This window comes from Aythya marila (genome assembly GCF_965140915.1).
Source record: "Aythya marila genome assembly, chromosome: 1".
Lineage (NCBI taxonomy): Eukaryota > Metazoa > Chordata > Aves > Anseriformes > Anatidae > Aythya > Aythya marila.
The window spans coordinates 196,913,439-196,936,569 of record NC_139042.1 but is presented as its reverse complement, the minus strand read 5'-3'; the positions used below and the strand labels follow the sequence as shown (position 1 = coordinate 196,936,569).

The 23,131-nt window shown below is 36.4% G+C and overlaps 1 protein-coding gene across 5 annotated transcripts in view; it reads left to right on the top strand.

The window, feature by feature from the left end:
- CACNA2D1 (calcium voltage-gated channel auxiliary subunit alpha2delta 1) overlaps window positions 1-23,131 on the top strand; it is a 413,517-nt gene that overhangs the window by 345,005 nt on the left and 45,381 nt on the right. For all 5 annotated transcript variants that reach the window (XM_082781189.1, XM_082781188.1, XM_082781191.1 and 2 more), the window contains exons 13-18: window positions 10,209-10,287; window positions 12,261-12,310; window positions 13,889-13,978; window positions 17,000-17,068; window positions 18,580-18,654; window positions 21,005-21,079. In XM_082781189.1, coding sequence (XP_082637315.1) covers window positions 10,209-10,287; window positions 12,261-12,310; window positions 13,889-13,978; window positions 17,000-17,068; window positions 18,580-18,654; window positions 21,005-21,079 — 438 coding nt within the window. The remainder of the gene's footprint in view (window positions 1-10,208; window positions 10,288-12,260; window positions 12,311-13,888; window positions 13,979-16,999; window positions 17,069-18,579; window positions 18,655-21,004; window positions 21,080-23,131) is intronic.

Below are 23,131 nucleotides of genomic sequence, written 5' to 3'. Positions count from 1 at the left end.
TTCAATTTCAACAATAGAAAATATCCCCATTTCCATGAAGATATGTTTTCATTGTGAGGCAACAAAAAATCTGGACAGAACCACTTTTTTCACTTCCAAAACACTGCAATTCTGAAAACATATTTCGGATGTTTATTGCATTCACTACACAGAGTTCTTCAGTGAACAGCTTTCATTGCATCCTTATCCTGGGTCTATTATCCCAAAATATTAGGACCATTAAATGTTTTGGAGCCTATGTAAGCAGGGAGCCATATCCAAAACAGGTGAGATGGTGAGATTCTCCAATAATCTCCTAACATGTCACAAACTTTTTTTTTTTTTTTTTTTTTTTTTTTTTTTTTTAAGCTCAAAGAAGCATTAGTGTTAGACTGTAATGTGAACTGATTTTAGAGTGCCATTATTTCTTTTCTTTGCTAAATTATAATTACATTACTACAATTAGACTAGGAGTTCATAGCACATAGCACCTTTAAGTTTGAGGTAGCATTGAAGTGAATGAAAGATATTAATGATAGGGAAGACTGCAAATACACATAGAAAGTCTGGGAGAAATAATTCATTGTGGATAAATGTCTAGAAAAATAGTTTCAGGAACCTACTCTAATAGTCTTTAAACATGTGCCTCAATTAAACCATTTTTCCTTTGATGACAAGGGGTTTATTTGCATGGCATTTAACTTTAAATTAATTTAACTTTTTCTGAATCAGAGCCTAGAGGGTCAATTGTGGAAAGACTTGAGTAGGTGTTTTATGAAATGCGTTAATACATACTTAATGTCTATAAATTCAAAGGTGTCAAGCCTGAAATTATCTTTTGCATCTAAGTATTAGGGAGGTAAATTCTTATTGTTTTCCATGTTGGTTTGTTTTTTTCCCAAGTCTACAACTATTTCTGGAGAGTACCCAAAGCAAGAGGTAGATCCTAATTTGGACATATGTATCAAAAATACAATGGTGTCAAAAAACAACATTTCTGTTGGTGTATCATGCTATTTCCTAACTTGAGATTAAATTTTGACCCTTCCATTTTGAGTTCTACACCTCTAAAACTTAACCACCCTAGCTTCTGCGGTCATTTCTGTGTTTTGCCCAGTTACTGTTAGGAGCAAAATGCGTAAGCAGTCCAAGCATCATGTACAAAAGCCTAAATCTCCATCTTCTGAACTTTGTTGAGCCTGGTATTCAGAGCAATGGAAGTTATGAATTTGCTTAAGCTAAGAAACACGAACACAAACCTCCTTTGTCTAAACATTAAGCTCCCATTGAAAAGATTAGAAGCATTGTCACAGGCATTTTGATAAAGGCAAGCTCTGCTCAGTTCTTCACAAGAAAACCAGCTTTACTCTTATGAGTGAATCACACAGCTGTGTCCATACCCACAAACTAACCAAATCCAGCATGCAGGCTGAAGAACTGCTCACATTCATCCATATTGTCTAATTGCTAACAGACCCAATGGTATGGTTCTTGGCCTGTAGAAGTCAGCTCTTCCAAACAGTGTCCAAGACGTTCAGTTCAGGGGCTAGCATGACCAGGGCTGTTCCCAAAAGACATTATAATGAGATCACCCAATGTAGGGGGTGGGAGAGGGAGGGAGGAAGGCAAAATAACATAGCCATAGAGATGGGAACCATGCTGTGCCGCTTGTCTTCTCAGGCTGAGAAAGAAAATGGGTTATGTCCCATTTTATTTACTGGATAGACATAGGCTAAGCAACTTACCTCTAGCACATTGTGAGCTTTACTCCTTCCGGTAAACATAACGCTTCTCTTTCTCTTCTCATTGTCCTTCCTAGTAAAATGAATCTGCTTTACTTTTATAGATAAAACCCAAATGCTTCATGACTGTGTCTTTGGACATTATGAATCTACCAGTCCTGAACAAAAGATTATGAAATTAGGTGAAACTCTGTATTTGGCACTTCCTATTGCTAACCTAGGTAATTTCTAAATTAGTCTGTAGGATTTTCAGATCGTGTCTCCGAAGTTCTGTTCTAGGTTCAAATTGGTCATAAATGCCTTTTGGTCTCAGTTAGTTCATAGCAAAATGAGAAATCATCTTCAAATCTCTGTTTGATTATGTGAGTAAGTCTATGGATGTAAAGAAAAGAAAAGGAAAATAAAATTAACTGTGAGAATTTTGAGAATTTAAACTGTGGCATCTTGAAAACCACAAAATTACCTGATCAAAAGAGTAACAAATTGATTAATTCGTTTAAAAGCTGTGCTTAAAATGGATTTTAGGAGACAGTGCATAATGAGGTATATAAAAGCAGTTTTATGTTTTTTTCAGAAAAATATGCTTGGTATATTGTTATCATTTCAGAAGTGTACCTATTAAGTATTAATTGCAAACAGATTTTTATCATATCTGATAATCTATATAAACACAGTAATGGGAAAAATAATTTCCAGGATGATTTTAGAATTACTGAATTATCATAGCTCTTTTGGTTTATAGTTTAAAAATAATAATAATAATATCTGAGTTTTTATCGGCAGATTAATATGTTCTGAAATTATACTGTTATGAAAACTGAAGTTGCATGATCTGATGAGATCAATTTTTGACTCTAGTTTGTTTAACTAATGGTGGAAAAAGATGCAGTCTTGCACACTTTTACATGATTGTGGTAAAATGATGGGATTCACTTTGTTAATTAATAGTGAAGTAAAGTAACTATGTAGCTCCCTTGATATCTGATAAGGAGAAATACATATCTCCAAAAGACAGTTAATTTCCTCCTAAACAGAATAATGAAGAGATGCACATAGATGGTTATTGGTAGCTTTTCCATTACAGCAGCACAGAATTTAAGAAAAATAATTTATCTGTCAAAATAAATGCATATTCATCCACTCAGAACTCTTTGCAGAGGGCTTGCAGTTTCAAAAAATTCTTACAGGCCTACTACACATATTGCCTACACATGTATGTAGCAGTCTAAACAGTAAGTGTTATTTCGTGCTAAGTTACCGCTTTGAATTAACTTCACTCTGGTTGTTTACACTTCTGTAGTACACATAACATGACACATCCAAAGGAAGAGTCTAATTTAATCTTGCTTTATTTTATTCCAATAGCAAAATGAAGAAATAAGATTGGAAAAAATGCAACTGAGATCTGTAAACAAAGTAGCCTATTTGTGGATAGTTTTTCAGTTGTTTTCCTCACAACTCTCTTGAGTGCCTTTATCCCCTCATCTGTAGCAGTCAGAATGCTTCTGTTCATCTTGGTCTTTATACGCTTTTTCTGACAGAGAAAAGTGCAAAATAAAAAACAAAGTAATTATGTAATTAGGTTATATCATAGAATATCCCGAGTTGGAAGGGATCCACAAGGATCATTGAGTCCAACTCTTGGACTATATATTATTATATTATACAATATTATTATATAATATTTCCTTAATACAGTACTTCTTCCTCTATTTTCTGTACCATTATTTCTGTTGTCTAGTGTTTTCTCTGATTAGGAGATGGATTTAGTTTTTTTTCTTTGATATCCTTCGAAGGATTGTGGGATAAGTCAGGATGCAAAGGCCTTCTTGAGCTCTCTCATTCCATGTTCTTCTCAAAGCAGGGTCAGGACTGAGATCTGGGTTGCTCAGGGATTTATCTAGTCTGGTCTTGAAAACCTTGAAGGATGCAGACTTTACAGCCTCTCTGGGCAGCCTTTGCCACTTGCTGTCTGTCTGTCCTTACCTCTTACATTCTAAACTTCTTAATTTTAATAAGAATATTGCTCTACTTTATAATGTAAATAAACAATAAAAAGAATGAGTGTGTGTGTTTTCTCCCTTAAGACTAGTTTCAGAGCATGCAGAATACAGATATTGAGCTACCCATTAACCAGCACATGGTATTATCCTGACAGAACTAACACACCTCTGGACTTTCACTTGGTAATGAAAATCAGGGCTCTTACATTTAAGAAGAGTTTCAAGACTGTATCTGACCTATCTGGCAGAGCAGGATAGGGCCATTCATTAGTTCTTCTCCATCATAAGGCTGAGAGTTTTCTAGAAGAACTTTATTTTCAGTAATCCCAACAAAAACCAGAAAGTATGACAGCTCTTTTTTTTTCTTTCTTTTTTTTTTTTTTCTTTTTTATTTCTTCCTGATTGTTCTATTGTTTTTCTATTATTTTGAAAGAGTCAAAGGGGGAAGGGGCTAAAACTAGGCGCGCCGGTGAAGACCTAAGGGATGGTACGCTAGAATCAGAGGGGCTGTGTGCCAGTGGGGTCCTTTGGTCAGATCCACAAGGTGCTGAGTGTAAGGAGACGCACCTGAAGTGCTTTTACACAAACGCACGCAGTATGAGGAATAAAATAGATGAGCTAGAAGTCCTGGCCCAGTCCCGCAACTACGACATCATTGGCATAAGCGAAACCTGGTGGGATGAGTCCTGTGACTGGGGTGTTGCGATAGATGGTTACAGGCTCTTCAGGAGGGACAGGCAGGGTAGGCGAGGTGGTGGGGTGGCGATGTATGTGAAGCAGGGGCTGGACTGTGTGGAACTTCAGGTCGGCGATGGCAAAGTTGAGAGCCTCTGGGTAAGGATCAAGGGACGAACGAATAAAGGGGATGTCGTTGTGGGAGTCTATTACAGACCCCCTGGCCAGGATGATAGCGCCGATAAATTATTCTTTACAGAACTAAGAGAGGCCTCGAGATTAACTCCCCTTGTCCTTATGGGGGACTTCAACTTGCCGGACGTTAACTGGGAGTGCCACACGGCTGACACGAGCAAGTCCAGGAGGTTCATGAAGCACCTAGATGATAACTTCTTGGTGCAGGTGCTAACGGAGCCAACTAGGAAAGGTGCCCTCCTAGACCTGTTGCTAGAAAACAGAGAGGGTCTGGTGGGAGATGTGGTGATTGGTGGCCGCCTCGGTCATAGCGACCATGAAGTGGTTGAGTTCAAAATTTATGGTGACAGAAGGAAAAGTGCCACCAAAACCTCATCCCTAGATATGGGGAAAGCGGACTTCAGGCTGCTCAGGGAACTAGTCAGTAAGGTCCCCTGGGAAACTGCTCTTGAAGGCCTCGATGTCCACCAGTGCTGGTCACTCTTTAAGCGATGCCTCCTAGAAGCACAAGATAAGGCAATTCCAAAATATCGCAAGTCAGGCAGGTGGGGCAGGAGGCCGGCGTGGCTAACCAGGAATGTTCTAATGGAGATTAGGCGGAAACAGAGAGTGTTTCGCTACTGGAAGGAGGGCCAGGCGTCATGGAAAGAATACAGGGATGCTGTTCGTGTTTGTAGGGAGAAAGTTCGAGTGGCCAAAGCACAGCTAGAGTTGAAGCTGCCTGTGTCTGTGAGAGAAAATAAAAAGGGTTTTTTTAGATATGTAAATGGAAAAAGGAGAACTAAAGAATACATAGGGCCGCTCCTTGATAGGGAAGGTCTCCTCACAGATGATGACGCAGGCAAAGCAGAGACGCTTAACGCCTTCTTTGCCTCTGTCTTCAATGCCGATGATGGGCTTCGGGACCCAGGGTGCCCTGAGCTGGAGGGCCGGGACGGTGGGGATGACAAACTCCCAACCGACCCTGAACGTGTGTGGGATTTGCTACTCCACCTGGATCCCTACAAGTCCATGGGTCCGGATGGGATTCATCCCCGGGTGCTGAAAGAGCTGGCGGATGTCATCGCGGAACCTCTATCAATTATTTTTCAACGATCCTGGGAATTTGGAGAGGTCTCGGTAGACTGGAAGCTGGCAAATGTTGTGCCGATTTTCAAGAAGGGTCAGAAAGAAGACCCTAGCAATTACAGGCCTGTCAGTCTCACGTCAGTGCCTGGTAAAATCATGGAGAAGTTGGTTCTCGGACTTATTGAGGCGCACCTGGGGGACAAAGCAGTCATTGGTCCCAGCCAGCATGGGTTTGTGAAGGGTAGGTCCTGCCTAACTAACCTGATTTCCTTTTATGATAAGATCACCCGTATGGTGGACCAAGGGAAACCAGCTGATGTGATTTTTTTGGACTTCAGCAAGGCTTTTGACACGGTTTCCCATAGGATCCTACTGGACAAAATGTCCACCATACAGCTAAATAAAAACATCATACGATGGGTGAGCAATTGGCTAACGGGCAGGGCCCAAAGGGTTATGGTAAATGGGGCTGTGTCAGGCTGGCGGGCGGTCACCAGTGGGGTCCCTCAAGGCTCCATTTTAGGGCCGGTACTTTTCAATATTTTTATAAACGATCTGGATGTAGGAATAGAGGGTATTTTGAGCAAGTTTGCTGATGACACCAAACTTGGAGGAGTTGTGGACTCAAATGAGGGTGTAAAGGCCTTGCAGAGGGATCTGGACAGGTTGGAGAGCTGGGCGATCACCAACCGCATGAAGTTCAATAAGAGCAAGTGCCGGGTCCTGCACCTGGGACGGGGAAACCCTGGCTGCATGTACAGACTGGGCGATGAGACGCTGGAGAGCAGCCTAGAAGAGAGGGATCTGGGAGTCGTGGTAGACAGCAAGTTGAATATGAGCCAGCAGTGTGCCCTGGCAGCCAGGAGGGCCAATCGTATCCTGGGGTGCATCAAGCACGGCATCGCTAGTAGGTCAAGGGAGGTGATTGTCCCGCTCTACTCTGCGCTGGTACGGCCTCACCTCGAGTACTGTGTGCAGTTCTGGGCACCACAGTATTAAAAGGACATGAAACTGTTGGAGAGTGTCCAGAGGAGGGCTACAAAGATGGTGAAAGGCCTTGAGGGGAAGACGTACGAGGAACGGCTGAGGTCACTGGGCCTGTTCAGCCTGGAGAAGAGGAGGCTGAGGGGGGACCTCATCACAGTCTACAACTTCCTCGCAAGGGGTTGTCAAGAGGCAGGAGACCTTTTCTCCATTAACACCAGTGACAGGACCCGCGGGAACGGGGTTAAGCTGAGGCAGGGGAAATTTAGGCTGGACGTCAGGAGGGGGTTCTTCACAGAGAGGGTGGTTGCACACTGGAACAGGCTCCCCAGGGAAGTGGTCACTGCACCGAGCCTGTCTGAATTTAAGAAAAGATTGGACTGTGAACTTAGTCACATGGTCTGAACTTTTGGGTAGACCTGTGCGGTGTCAAGAGTTGGACTTGATGATCCTTAAGGGTCCCTTCCAACTCAGGATATTCTATGATTCTATGATTATGTTTCTATAGAAAGAGAACAAATGGATCTCCCTTGTAAGGAGGCAAGATTGTCTTTTCCCTAGGGAAAGGTTTGGGGGAAAGAAGGAGACATGGGCAAAAGGACCCAGGAGTCTGTAGTGTACGCAGAATCTGAGAGACTGCAGAGAAACACAAAGAAGAAATAATCAAGCCTCAGTGGTTATTTCAGATGGAAAAAAAAAAACTTCTTGGGATCAAAGATACTTGGCTGTTTGCTTCAACTCAGAAATCCACTTAGTTGTTTGAAACCAAACTTGGATGGAAGGACAAGCAAAGGGAGAGGTGCTTATATCCATTGCTTCTGATCTCATTGCACCAAGTTCTCATTCATAACTTTCCTACTAAAAGTAATTAAATCTGTTTTTGTTTTAGTTTAGAAACCTTTTGTCTTTTTTGGAGAGATGTCTACAAGGAAAAGGTATAGGCAGATTATCTCAGTTCTTTGGCTTACTCTGGGTCCTGTCACAGAAAATATTAGCACAGAACTTTTTTTTTTTTTTTTTTTTTTTCTAAAATTGTCTTGTTTAATTTGACTTGCTGACTCATTTTTCCAGCTGGGCTGTCATTCTACTCAATTCCAGATGAGGCAATAGGAAAAAGAAAACTCTTTTGAATGTTCCACCCTCTTGCCAAACCAAGTAACAATTAAAAACTCCAATTTTCATTGCAGTTCTTTATCTGTGTTAATTATCCAAGGAACAGTAAATCAGATATATTGTCCTCTGCTTGTTGTCAATAATTTAAATTCTGAATTCTTTATAGATTAGTTGCAGATTTGACACGCTGCTTCTTTTCCCTAAATTACATATCATTTTGAAACTTCAGTCCAATGCAGTGTTTCATTTTTATATTTGAGATCAAATGCCAGACAGTAAAGTCTAATTGACTCGCGTTTTATACACACACAAGCAAACCCACATGACTCTTTCTTAATTAGTTACTTTTAATCCAAAAGAGACATCCAGGTCACTCGCCTATCTAACTAGTGGTCTTTAGTGGATTTTGTCTTTATTTCACCATAATTTTTAAGAATGTAATCTTAATTGTTTAGTAGACACTAAACTGGGAACAGTTGTGAGTCCAAAAGAAGAGCAGAAGACAGGGGCCATGTGAGCTGAGATATACTGAGAAAACAACATTGTGATATTTAGCTTGGAAAAAAATGGGTGGTAATTAAATAGAAGCAGAAAGGTCTATTAGAAGGGTTATACCTGGCAGTTTGTAAAAGAGGTGAAGAACAAATGGGGGATGGCAAATATAACTTGATTTTACAATGTGATACAGATAAAATAAAATAGTTGCAAATATATCAGTTGAAGTTATGTTCTCACTAGCAGAATGGTCATTTTCACGGCAATGGAAGGTATTTTTCATCTGTTTCTATCCGGATGAACTATGAGAACAATATTTTAGCATCACATGTACAATAATTCCCCTACCTGTCTGTGTAACTAAAACTCCAGTTGGCTTGAACAGTTACTGAGAAATGCCTCTGTAAAAGGGTGGTTTCATTAGAGCTTCAAATTTCATCTGCATTTAAAAAATACATTTATATATGTCTGAGTAATTGCTTTAGTTCTGCTAGAAGCAAAGGTTTTGTACAGATAAAGAAAATCAAAACATTGCTAATTAAAATGACACAAACCTTGTTTTGCCCTTCTTCCATATAGGGGTCATTTGTAATAAAGTTTTGCCAATTGCTAGCTGCTGACTGATGATTTGGAGCTATTCTTATATCTCTTGGTTAATGTGTAAGCTCTGATTGTGTCACACTGTTTTTGTTGCTTATTGGAAAATTAAGATTTATGTAGTAATAGCACATGCTAAATAAAGTGATGAAAAAATGTATAAATAACCACTTAAAAATGTAGCAACAATCAGAGAGTAGTTTACAAGGAGTATGTATAACTTCATATTGTGAATACTGTATTTAAAGAAAACATTACCATTTTACTCAGTTCCAGAGAAAGGAATTTGTATTCTGATTTCATATTGTGATCTGTGTTCTGTGGTAAAGTTAAAGGTCTATAAAGAAAGAGATGTCTATAACGAAAGAGATGTCTGAAAAGGAAAAAGCTACCTGGTACTTGAACAGTCCTTCAGATGGACATAGTAATAGTGATCAGCTTATTAAAACTGTTGGGAAAATATTTTTCTTAACTTTTCCAGAAAAGTTAATCTTCTGAGCAGTGTATTGATCTGGAAACCAAGACACAGTATTTGTAGTTTTTCTGTGTGTCTTGTAGGATATTTAATCTGTGTACAGAAATAATGTTAGTTTTTGTTTGTGTGTTTGTTTGCTTGCTTTATTTTTTTCTCATTCAGATCAGACAATTTACATGGAAAATAATCTCAGCTGAAAACCCTGTATTCTGTCCAAAACTTGGACAACATTTTTTGTATTTCTCTGGAACTATGACTCCCCTGAGTTGCAGAGATAAATTGGGATTGCATTGGCTAAACAGAATGGAACTGAGCTTATAAAACACACAGCTTTAATGAATATCGGGAGTTTAAAATGAAATTTCGGGATCTAATCCTGACTCTTTCGTTGCTGTTGAACTAATTTAGAGGTTTTACAAGAAAAAGACTAAAAGTTTAAGCAAAACAAAAATGCTGTTCTATGTTGCTTTGAATACTGCTACCCATGCATATGTTGGTTTTAATTAATTGGGATTTCTAACAGCAACTGATTCAATAAAACCTGAAGAGTTATTATTAATGCCTTAGAAAAATATAAATGAAATTCATATGGATTATGGACAGTAACCAGTGTAAGAGATTTAAAGCATGAAAGATGTATGAAAACATTCTTCACGAGTTCTACTTGGTGGGCACAAATATTTAATAGGAATATGTAAAATATCATAATGCATCTAATTATTTATCTATGTGAATCTATTGTATTGATATCAAATTGGAACTTCGCAGCTTTCTTTTTCTTTTCAAATTTTTCAAAAATCCAACTATCATTAACTTGAGAGTAACAGCTAAGTAATTACATATAGTTAAGTTATATTTGTTGCTGTTTTTTGATTTGGATAGGTCCGTGTGTTCACATTTTCTGTTGGTCAACATAATTATGATAAAGGACCTATACAGTGGATGGCCTGTGAAAATAAAGGTACTGTCTTTGAGACTGTTCTTTGCTAGAGCAATATCTTCAACATTTTTGAAAAAATACATTTTTTAGCTTTCTTGTATTTTTAATCAAAGTTACAAAAAGTTACTTGATGAAATAAATGCATATATACATGTATATAGATAATATGTTTACATGTTTGACTATTTAAAAGTATGTTGTAAGAAAAATATGATACAGTAGTGCTTATAATAAAAATAAGATATTATGGATCAATTTTGAGCACTCTGTTGTAATAGACATTTATGAAAAAGATGGAATTGATGACAGATAAGAAAATTAAGCAAAGCTGTTTTATATTAAGGAGTTTGGACACAGGGATTTTTTGTTTGGTTGGTTGGCTAGTTAGGGTTCTTTTTGTTTTTTCTCCAGAACTTACAAGGGATCATCTGACTTGCATTAATTTTCCTATCTTTTTTTTTTTTTTTTGGCTGAAAATTTCAGAATTATTCTTTTAATTTCTTAGCTTCTGAGTGCATCTTTTTATTTTTACACCAGTCTCTTTATGTAGAAAGAAACAAAAATAAAAAGGGTAAATGTAACAAAGTAAAATGCTTTCTTCTAGAATTTCCACACAAAAAAACATGTGGAGAGAAGCATTTAGAAAGAGTGTGAGAAGGACCTCACAGTATAATTAGGGAATGAGAGACAAGAGGTAAATATAGATAAATAGAAAAAAGAGAAATTATCAAATAATATTTTTATATTTTAAATGGACCACCTTCCAAGCATGATTGAAAATGTGAAAGTATTTGTTTAAAAAAGCAATGAGAAGCAAGAGGTGAGAGACAGGCAGGAGACATTTCAGAGGGTCTTGAAAATGAAGACAGCCACGCAAAAAGAAGGGGTATAGGATAAACCAAAGGTATAAATGTAGAAAGAATAAAGTGTGAACAGCATGTGTATCATAACCTCAGCAATCCCTCTGTGTGCTGACTTAAGTTATGCAGAAGATAGTACAACTTCATGAAGAGCAAATTGTGCTGTGCAGAAGACCAACATTTGATTTTGAGCAAGGATTTTTAAAGTAATGTCTTTGTATCTCTAAGTACTATGCAAATTGTATATATTGTGCTAAAACAAACCAACTGGCTTACAGAATAACTGCCTATGTCATATTATCAAGGGAAAATGATCATAATCTTCTTTTCAAAAATGATACAATTCTTTGCACATCCAAAGAGGAAAACTTTTATAACTTGTCCTTAACTAAAACTCTTATCTTATTATCAAGTTGCACATTATTTAATGCAAAGTAAGTGTCTAGCCTCAGTACTCTGACCTCTCCAGTCCTGTTCCTTCACTACAATTTGACTTACAAACTCATACAGTCTGAAACTGGATTTCACATTCTGAGCTCAGGAGCTCAGTGTGCCTTTCTTTTCAGTCTTAATGATGCATATAGGCAGTATTTTTAATTCCAATAAATAAGTGATAATATCAATGATGAATAAAGACATTCCTGATATTTAGTTAGAAGAAATACCAGTTACAGTTTTTTGTTCTTTCCACAGATTGCCTTATATTTTTATGTTGTGAACTTCACTATTGCCACAGACTGTAGCTTTACTTGCATTCCTGTGTGCATTCAGCGTATTCACTGTTGCTATCACAGTGTATCAAAATGACTATTAAATATGCTGGCACATCAGAATAACTCAGAGTACAGGAATACAAATCCAGTACATTATCTCAGTTTTAGAGACAACAATAGACAGAAACACATAATACACTCTCACTACTTAAAAGTTACACTAGCTTGGCCTGTATTGCATGGTGACCCATCATATGTGGCTGTGTGTTGCTGTGGCGTTGACAAAAAAAGGATTTCATCCATATATGATAGTTTCTATAAAATTGTAATTAGAAATTACAAGGAAAATTAAATTCCCTAAGGTGAGGTGGGTTAGAATTGTATTACAGTAAGGTAATGTTATTTTTGTTCTGAATTTTAGGTTATTATTATGAAATTCCATCCATTGGAGCCATAAGAATAAACACCCAGGTAAGCAAGTTTGCAAAGTGCAGGAACAGTTGTAACACAAAGCAGAGTAGTTTCTTTTCTAAAATATAAAGATACAATTCATTAAAAACAGAGGAAAAAAAAGGCTTTCATTTATATATAAAGTATTAATCTGTTAGAGTATTCTAATTTATTTTTTCCTTTTGTGTACTTACAGTGAGCCAATTTCTAATGCTATCCCTATTACCCTGGCCAGTTAGCCTGAAGTGACTTGCATGCACACTAGTCATGGTAGCATCCTCTAAAGCTGGCTGGCCATGTCCACAGAACCCTAATGTTTGAGGTGATCTACATGTATATCCTGAAGACGTTTTCTGCACAAGGGCTATATTTTGGGCTCAGTTTTCTTCCTGTCCTTAACATGGTCCCTCTTTGATCCTGACACATGATAGCAATTTTTATAATGGCCTGTAAAAATAGCATTTTCTCATAGCTTGTCAATAAGACTCTGCTTCATGCAAGACTTAACAGCATGACCCTACAAGTTTGAATCATTTGGAGAAAGCCATGGAACTGTGTGAAGGCATAAACCTGCTAATGTGTCTGAACTCAGCTGGGCTGATGCAGTGACCTGATACAATCCTGCTTATTCAAGAGGTTCCTGGATTGGTCCAACCAGTCGTAGCATTTACTCTTCAAAATTCAGGAACAATTTAGGAGACATGAGTGTAGATAACTAAGGGCACAGGACCCTGGAATTATATGATATGATCCAAATTGTCATTGTAGATGAATGGATATTCATTTCTGTTGGCTGAAAGTTCATGTATTCATATGTCCAGAAAAGCAAAGAATTATCATAGCAGTTCTCCGTCCTTCCAAGGCCAGGCATGACTTTTTTTGGAAAAAAAAAAAAAAAAAAGTCATTTTTTGGCTTGAATTAGAGTCCTTTGATGCTGTTAAACACTTCCGGATAGGGTCTGGCAAGAAATATTCCTAATATGTTAAGACAAATTGGAAAGGTTGAAGACTGAAACGAGTTTGATGGCATTCGTTTCCAAATCAGACCAGAAGTCTTATATCTCATAAGATCACCAACTCTATCTGCACTCCAGAACTAAAGGAATGTAGGGACTATGCAGGTTTAAAAATCTAAAAGTTTTGTTGCAATAGAGTTATGCAAGTTCTTGGTGTAGGACCCAGCTGTTACCACTCTCTTCATGGCCCACTGTCTCTTCTGGGCTGAAGGCTCTGTGACTTATAATTTCATTATAGCATTAGCAATTGATTTTTGAACAGAAATAATTTTAAATTTCACTTCATAGAAAGACAGCAGTGGATAAGGATCTGTAAGGTCCATGTGAATGAGTGACACTCAAATACAGGAATTGAATTAACAGTAGATACTGTAAACTGAAGACTGAATAGTTGGGTAGTAAATCATAAATAAAAATCATAAATCAAAAATCAAATTCTCATAGTAGTGGTGAATTTTGACTTTTTAAAATCTTTATTTTTTTTCATAGCTTTTCTTTTGATAGTGTTATTTGTTTTTCATTGCTGTTTCTGTACTTTGATCAAATAACTACCTTCTGATGAGTTTACTACACTTTTTGGCAGGAATATCTGGATGTTTTGGGAAGACCGATGGTTTTAGCTGGAGAGAAAGCCAAACAGGTCCAATGGACAAATGTCTATCTGGATGCTCTGGTATGACTGTTATTTATCTCTAGTAAAGTAAGATCTTGATCTATTCAGAAGAAAGGCATGGCAAATCAGTAAATATAGGGCTCCATTTTTCACAGTCCCAATTTTCTCAGACTCAGTGTTCTATAGTTTGAAACATAATATTCTTGCATTTCCAGCATCTGAACTCTTCAATAGAGCAATTTTCCAAACAGCTCATGGTAGTCTTTGGATCTGGATTCTCATGACTGACCTCAACTTTAACAGAGAAAAACAATTAATCCTAATCACAGATCCTTAAGCATAGGTCATGGCTGTCCTCAAATTAACGAAAGAAAAGAAGAAGAAAAATTTTTCCTGTGTTGTACCTGTACAGCACTAGAGATCATTGATTATGTTACTGATGTGTTGTTCTTGCTCTTTTATTATTATTATTAATATTATTTTCTTTTTCTAAGAATTCCATACAGAATGAAACCTGTCAGTTTTACTGGGTATTTGTACAAATTTTGACCTTGGATTTTTAAAGCACTATAGTTAGTGTAATTACTTGCTTGCTCAAGGTAATGATTTCTTTAATTGGGCAGTGTATATAATGGGGAAATAAACAAAAAGATATATGAAGTGCTTTCCTTACTGCTAAATTTATCATTTTGGTCTTGTAAAACAAACATATTCAGGAAACTACAAACTGCAATGTATTATTAGCAGCAATCCAATCTGTTGCTCTAGATAACCTTCTTCTGAGTAACTCCAACTAGGCAAAAATTACTGTAAAATGGTCATCTGGAATCATGTATTTATCCAAGTTCACATAGTCATTTAATGTCATGTTAAAGTCCACTTCCTCCTGTCCTTCAGCATTATTGTAAAGTTTTTATCAGCACATCATAGAACCAAGCGTGACACTGAGGAACCCATTTTTCTTTGGAATTTCAATGGCCAGAAGTTCATTAACCATGTTTTCTTGGTTACTGTTGAGGTACTTACTGGAAACATAAAGGATGTTATGACCAAAGTTCATACGTCTGTACACATCCTGTTGTAAAGTCACGGCTAAATTTGTAACTGGGGATAGAAAGAGATCTGTTTAATGAAGAGTGATACCTGCAGACATCTGTCATATTGTTGTATGCTTTCAGTGTGTTCATTCAGCCTTTCCTTCAAGCTTTTCTGCATGTGTGTGTTTTCCAAGTGTCTTTGTATATATATAATTATATGTACATAATTATGTACAAAAAAAATGTGTATTTGCATATGCATGTATATATAAAAAGTAGGACGTCTTAGTAATACATTTATTAGATGAAGACCAACCCAAGCTAAACTGTTGAGGTAAAGGTTGAAATCTGTGGACTTTCTCATCACAGATGAGGGCACAGGTGTGTCTAATCCACTCTGTTTTGTTCCCCCCTCCCAGTGGTTGGTGTTAACTGAAACTGATTTGTAACACTGGTTCTTTATCTTAAGTTCCCTAAAGCAAGCTCCTGTAGGCCTTGTCCTTCTTGTACCTCATCACTTTGTCCTATTGTTTTTCTCTTACTGTGTCAGAAGAGTTGATTCCAGCTTTTGGGGGCAAAGGTCACATGTGAATTCAGCCTGCTGGAGTGTTACACTTTTTGAAAATACTATTGTAAGGTTTAAATTCAAATCATGAAGTCCTAAAGAGGTACTCTAACTTGAGGCTGTCTTTCAAGACTGTCTCTAATAATTTGATGCATTGTGGCAATTTGGACATCTTTTCTCACCCTTCTGTGTCTGCAATACTTTTGCTCTGGCCTTACTTTCTGCAAGACAATCCCAGAATTTTCAGATGCTTTTATATTTTCCAGTTATTCACAATTTATTCACAGTCATTGTCCTCTCTTATTGAACACTGGGAGAATGGGGGAGGGTGTTTCCCTCCCCCATATGTACCTCCCCTGTTTTATTATTTATCTCTTCAATGGTCCTACTAAAGAATATCCCCATATCTTTTCCTCTAATTCATCTCCAGTTCTCCTTCTCTTACTCTCTGAAAAAGTCTACTTCTTTTCACCTTGCTTGTTGTAACTTTACTAACCCCAGTCTCATCACCTTTCAGTTTGATACAGAAAATTAAGTTCATGAAAGATGCGTTACATTTCAAAAAGATTCTAGTAGATAGAGTAAAGGGAGAGTTGATTTCATCAAAGTGAGTTCATAAAGTATTCTAGCTTATTTTATTCTAATGAAGTAAAGAGAGGTCATGACTCCTCACTAAAGATACACAGAAGAAGGAACTATCAGAGAAAGAAAATAAAATCTGAAATAAAAAATAAACAGTACAAAAATGTTAGAAACCTACCTGTGAACAATTTAGGATGGAAAACCAATCCTTTCTCATTATCTAAATGTATGATTTTCTGAATCCTATATTTGTTATGGATTGTGACTGTTAAAGGAAAAGCAAATTTCTTATATCTTCCCAAATAAGTTCAAATTCTTTGCCTCAGTACCAGAAGAGACTATGTGATTTTGTAGAACTGATGAGGTTAATTGCAAGAGTTTGGAAAGTAGTGATGATATGAAAACTTGATATGATGATATCATTTCATATCATGATGATATGAAATCCACCATTACCTGGTAGATTTTTCTATGTTTTTGCTTGACAGTATTTGTTGACTACCTATTAACTATCTTTTAGTTTGGTCTGGCTTTTTTACTTTTCCTTTTTTCTACTATCCAACGATATTAGTATAGTGAGAGCTGTAGCTATTAACTCATTTTCATAACATTTAGGTTTTATTAAACTATTACATCCCAAGTTGTTGCACACCATCTATTTTAAAAAGCAACGTATTATTTTCATTCATACATGTTCACAAAAAAAATGCAATTTCAACTTCCTATGGATAAAATCAATGAAGTGTAGCTACCATTCTTTTTTCAAACTTAAAGTCAAGATTCTAATCTAGAATTTAGCTACTGTAATCCATGGATTTTTCTAATATATTATAGCTCAATATTTGTTATTTAATTAAAAAGTTTTTTTTATCCCATCTTGATGTGATTGTTTCCTAGGAGCTGGGCCTTGTGATTACAGGAACTCTGCCTGTCTTCAATCTAACAAAGGAACAAAATGGGAAAATAGTAAGCTTTTTCTTCAAGTAAAACAAACGTATTTCAGTTATTTGAATTAAATTTAATGCTTAAATACAGTGAAAAAAAAATGTGTATTTCCACAAAACTTTCTACAGTTTAATTGTCTTCGACATCAGAAACTAATGTGTCATCTAGTTGCCTGATAACCTCCTGGAAACAAGAAAACGTAGATGACCCTTTTTGTAGTTCTAAGTTTCAGGGTATGACATTCCTTGATCTATCTCCGTGACCTGATGGCAGTGAAAATGAGCTGAGGGCTCAGTAAATGGGAAAATAGAAGAAGATATAATTTAGGCCTTGCCAGAAAGGAAGCCCAGATAATTTATAACTTATCAGTGAAGCTATGACATTTCAGGGTAAAAGACAAAGATGTAGAGACTTTAAATAAACTGGTTGTAATGATAATACAAAATAGCACTGTGTATGCATATTAAAATCTAAGTATTAGATACATTTCCCTACTTCTATTACTGTCTGATAAGGAATCAGTTTATGTCCTCTTTCCAAAATCAGAATGTTGCTTTTTAAATATCAGATTTAGATTATGCTTTACGGTACATGGTAAAATACTACACCTTTGATATGATACTTATGTTCATTCAGATCAGAATATATAGAGGTTTAGCCAATATATTCTTTTGTTTAGATTCTCTGAGTTTATATATTCTGTTTAGATATTCTGAAGGAATAAATACAAATTTGATCACTACCATTTCTTTTATTTATTTTCAGAATAGCACTCTTAGTTTCCAATTAAAAACAAACAAACAAAAAGTTTTCATGCTCTAATCTATAGGATAATGCCTGGAATTCACTCTAATTGAAGTCTAAGTCTAATTGCAAAGCTAAAGAGTAACAATTATCAAAAGATGTCTTTCTGAGAAGTAAAACAGCCTTGGTCTTGTACAGAAGACCTGGAACTAGAGGGAAAAAAAAAAAAGGAAAAAAAAAAACAACATATCTCTTTGTCTTATGTCTCTACTTGAATGCTAGGAGACAGACAGCAAAATACATCTCTGACACATATTTCAAATTTAAATAAAAAGAATGAACAAGTTACAAGTTACAAGTGAAGTAAATGTATACGCAGAGTCCTTGATTTCAAATGATTGTCACTTATTTGATTTTGGTTTTATTCATCATTGTACCATAGCCAAAAGAGGTTAATTGTCAACCTGAGGATGTATTAGTAGCTCTATATAGTTTATACCAATTTGACAAAGAGCATCTTTCACCTCTTTTGTTCTTGCATTTATTGTTTGTTCATTCAGAAAAGCATCTGTATTCATCTTCATAAACCATTTTCCAATTCTATACTAACTTTTGAGTATTATTTTGAATCACTTTTATTATTATTTGAAGTATTTAAAATAGGCACATAAGTGAATAAGCAACTTTTCAAGTAGTATGGTTAAATGAGAGATGAAGGCAAAATTAAAATTCAATGTCTTGCATTGCAAATATGTCAAGCATACTCTAACATTTTGGAATCTTACCAGAATCAGCTGATTCTTGGAGTAATGGGGGTTGATGTCTCTCTGGAGGACATAAAAAAACTGACACCCCGCTTTACGGTGAGTTGCTTGTGTTGGTGGTTTTTACAATGTACAATTTATGTATAATTTCTTTGTGTGCTCTTTCATAAGTCATACAGCAATGACTGGATGTGAGTCAAAATACCAGCAGGGTTCTTTTCATATATTCTTTTGCATTGTTGTAGATTTTCTGACAGTTTTCTCTCCAGTTGTTTCTTTGCTTCTGTATGAATTGTCCATCAGTATGCATCCACAAAAGCTAAGTTTTACATCAGGTGGCATATTCCAATTACTTATTATTTTGTAGCCTTAGGCTGCTGTCCAGTCAAGTGTTTGGTTCTTATCACAGTGCAAAATGAACAATTACTAAAGGTAGTAATAATACCTAGTAGCATTTATATAGGACCGTTCTTTATAGAAAAATTCTTAAATATATATATCTGTACACTACCCAGTATGACTGATTTATATATTTAGACATCTAGTTAGGGAATTTCCAAGAAAATAACCAGTACTGTTGAAAACAACATCTTGGGAAGTAAAGGGACATCATGAATTTCACCAAAGGCAAATACAGAGTCCTCAGTCTAGGATGCAATAATCCCATGCCACAGTACAAGCTGCGTACCGATTGCCTGAAAAGGCATGTCCGCCTTTATAATGGAGGACAAGCTGAACATAAACCAGCGATGTGTCCTTACAGTAAAAAAGGTCATCTGTGTAGTAAATATCTTCATAATCCCTCATCAGGAGTACTGTGTCTGAGTTTGATTTCCCCAGTACAAGAAATACATTCAGATGCTGGGCAGGGTCCAATGCAGAGCCACTAAGCTAGTCAGAGGGCTGGAGTACATGGCATATGAGGAGATGGGTTTGTTCATACTGAAGAAGAAAAAAACAAGTGGGGATCTAATTTTTCATTCTCACGTACCTAATTGGAGTTGTAGAGAAGATCATAGAATTACAGAATCGTTTGGGTTAGAAGGGACCTTTAAAGATCACTTAGTCCAACCTCCCTTGTCATAAGCAGTGACATCTTTAGATCAGGCTGCCCAAAGCCCCATCCAGCTTGGACTTCCGGAGGTGGGGCATCCAACAGTGCCTCACCATCCCCATACTGAAGAAATTATTCTTGATATCTAATCTCAATCTACCCTGTTTCAGTTTAAAGCTATTACCCCTTGTCCTACTACTACATGTCTGTTTTTCTTATTAGCCTGTTTTAAGCATCTAAAGGCTGCAGTGAAGTCTCCCCAGAGCTTTCTGTTCTCCAGGCTGAACAATCCCAGCTTTCTCATCCTTTCTTCAAAGGAGAGGTGTTCTAGCCCTTTTAAAATTTTTGTGGCCCTCCCCTGGACCCACTCCAATAGGTCTGTGTCTTTCTTGTGGTGTGGGCTCCAGAGCTGAACACGGGGTCCAGATGGGTTCTCACAAGAGCAAAGCAGAGTGGGAGAAACCCCTCCCTTGGTCTGCTGGCCACACTTTTGATGAAGCCCAGGATACAGTTGTCTTTCTGGGCTGCAAGCATTCGCTGATGTTCAATTTTTCATCCACCAGTAACCCTAAGTCCTTCTCTGCAGGGTTTCTCATGATCTATTCATCCCTCTTTACTGATGTTTGGGATTGGCCTTAGCCAGGTGCAGCACCTTGTACTTGTCCTTGTTGAACTTCATGAAGTTCATGTGGGCCCACTTCTTAAGTCTGTCAAGGTTCCTCTGGATGGCATCACTTCCTTCTATTGTGTCAGCTGCATCACTCAACTTGCTATCATCCACATGCTTGCTGTGGTTGTACCTGTTCTGTCTGTCATTAATAAAGATATTAAACAGTAGTGGTCCCAATATATATATGAGGGACAACACTCATCACTGATCTCTGGCTGGTCACTGAACCATTGAATGCAACTCTCTGGATGGACCTAGATTGACCCAGACTTTTCTTGGAGGTTTATAGCAAAAGAAAAGAGTCAATCATTGTAATTGTGTGAGGAGAACTTCCGGATAGAAATAAGGAAAAACAATTACTGTGAGGGAGGTTAAACATGAGCAGGTTGCCTGCAGAGGTTGTGGAACCTCCATGCTTGGAGGTATTCAAAGACCTTCTGCAAACATGTCTAAGCTTGAATTAGGGTCTTGTTTTTAATTTATCTCTGCTTTTAGTGGAGGGTTGGACCAGGTGACCTCCAGAGGTTCTATAAGCCCAAACTATTCTGTCAAGTTCACGCGTCTAAAAGAGCAAACATTCAAAAATTTTCTTATTGAGATTAATATCTCACATATTTCATGATGCCTGAGGCAAAGTATTTTACTAAATGTGGGCATTGTTTTAAAACCACTGATTAATTCTATTACTTAAAGCTTTAATGCCACACTTTACTTCTTTCTTTCAGCTTTGTCCAAATGGATATTATTTTGCAATTGATCCTAATGGGTATGTGCTACTTCATCCAAATCTTCAACCAAAGGTATGAAAAGCCTTCTAATATAGTTCTTTGTAGTATGGGAACATTGTCAAAAACATAACATAACAGAAATATATAAGGTCTTTCTAAAGTTCAAGAGAACAATAGTAAAGAATTCTCCATTGTGGGATGTCAGGAAAATCCACAGTGTGTGTATGGCTTCATGTAAATCCATTTTCATTTTAGACTAATATTGGCTTCTGTTGAATTTGGTTATAAATAAAATAAAATAAGAAAAGTAGATGTATATTTTACACATGCATTTATAGGTGTGAAATAAGTGTTGTGATGCTTTCTCATTTCAGAATTTGAAACTTTCATACTTGAAAAATCACAGAAAACAGGGACTAGTACACACTTTTTTTTTTACTTTTTTACTTTTTTTTTTTTTTTCAGTGGTGATGGTGGTCATTTCTTTTGCTTAGTTTCTGTTTACCAGAGCTGAAACAAACCTCTGATGCAGAGTTGGGGCGGATCTAGAAAATCACTCTTTCCCAGAATGGTAGATTTTACTTCAACTTGAGAAAGGTCTTTCAGACACAGAATATTTATCTAAATCTAATTAGGACACATTTTTCCTCAAAGTTCAGTAAAGTTTAAGACCAAGATTTTAGTCTGGCTTCTTATCAGTGTAGTTCTGACCCTGCAAGGTCTGCTACATTAAATGTATCTCCTTATAGAAGTCACCTGGCTTTGATAAGATATTTCAAGGTGAATGGCTGATTATTATTTTTTTTTTTTTTAATTTTTATTCAGAAATCAGAACTTCAAACTCTATTTTAGTGAAGGGTTTCTCCATGTCAACAAATCTTTTGTTTAATGGAATATTTCAAAATGCTTTAAACATACTTTTTTAGAAACATACTTTTGGCAAACTTTGTTCACAGTGCACAAATGCACCATTCTATAACAGGCAAAATTAAAACTGAATTAATAAAAATAAATAAATAAATATTCTCCAGGTTGATAGAATAATGTACAGATAACAGTTCAGAAATTATTGCAAATCACTGCAGATCAAAGAGCACATCCATGTAGTTTAGCTGTCAATATTAACGTTTCTTATTTAGATGATTTGAGTAATATATGGGCATGATAAAAGCAAGAACTTAATACACAAGCAAATAAGGCTAGTATGGCTTTTAAACTTCAGTGGCACCCTACTCACATATATCATTTATTTCTTAGCACTTAGTACACTTAAGAGAAACTTCTTAAGTAATTAAAGCCTGTACTTGCTGCCTTTAGGCATGGAAATACTGTGTTTAGTAAATTGGATGCATATTCATCACTTTATTCCTCCTAGCCATGTTCCTGTGGCAGAGTAGCAGCAACTCTTTGACCTCATAGCTGTGCAACTGTCCTCTCTCGATTATTCACCAGAGTCCTACAATAGCTACAAGAGGGATTTTTCAGTACTCCAGCATATTTAACTGTCAAAGGCAGGGAAATAAATGATCTACATATTTTAGTAATTCATTTAATTTTCAAGATGAGGGAATTTGCATTGTGAATATGTGAATTAATTTCCTGAAGCAATAAAAATGTTTGAAATCTTTTGCCAAGTGTGTAGCAAAAGAAATGTATGCTTTTTGAGAAGAGAAGGAATAACTCAGTCTTAAGTATTGATGGAATATCCTTGTTAATTTATTTTGAAAGTATACTTTTAAAAAGAAAAACAAGAAGAAAAAGAAGGGTTTTGTATTTTTTTATAGGTTTTCTCAATTTGTGAGCACTTCAATTTCTATATATATACATTTGGTTTTCATAACGTGTTAAAAACTGAAAGTTTTGATTTGATGATTATGCTTGGGGAAATATTCTGAGACAAATAATTGTATCATTATTTAGAATCTTTTCTTCAGTAGAGATAATTAGAAATTCAGATGCTGGCAGGTGGTTTACTTTTTCCTTATATGCAAATTATACTAGCATTTTGTTAACAGAAGGAATATAAAATGAAGCAATGTAGCATTCTCATTTAGGCACCATTTTGTGTGAAACTAGTAGATACGGATTCTGTTCATCTCGTATGTGCAATTATTCTGCAGTGTA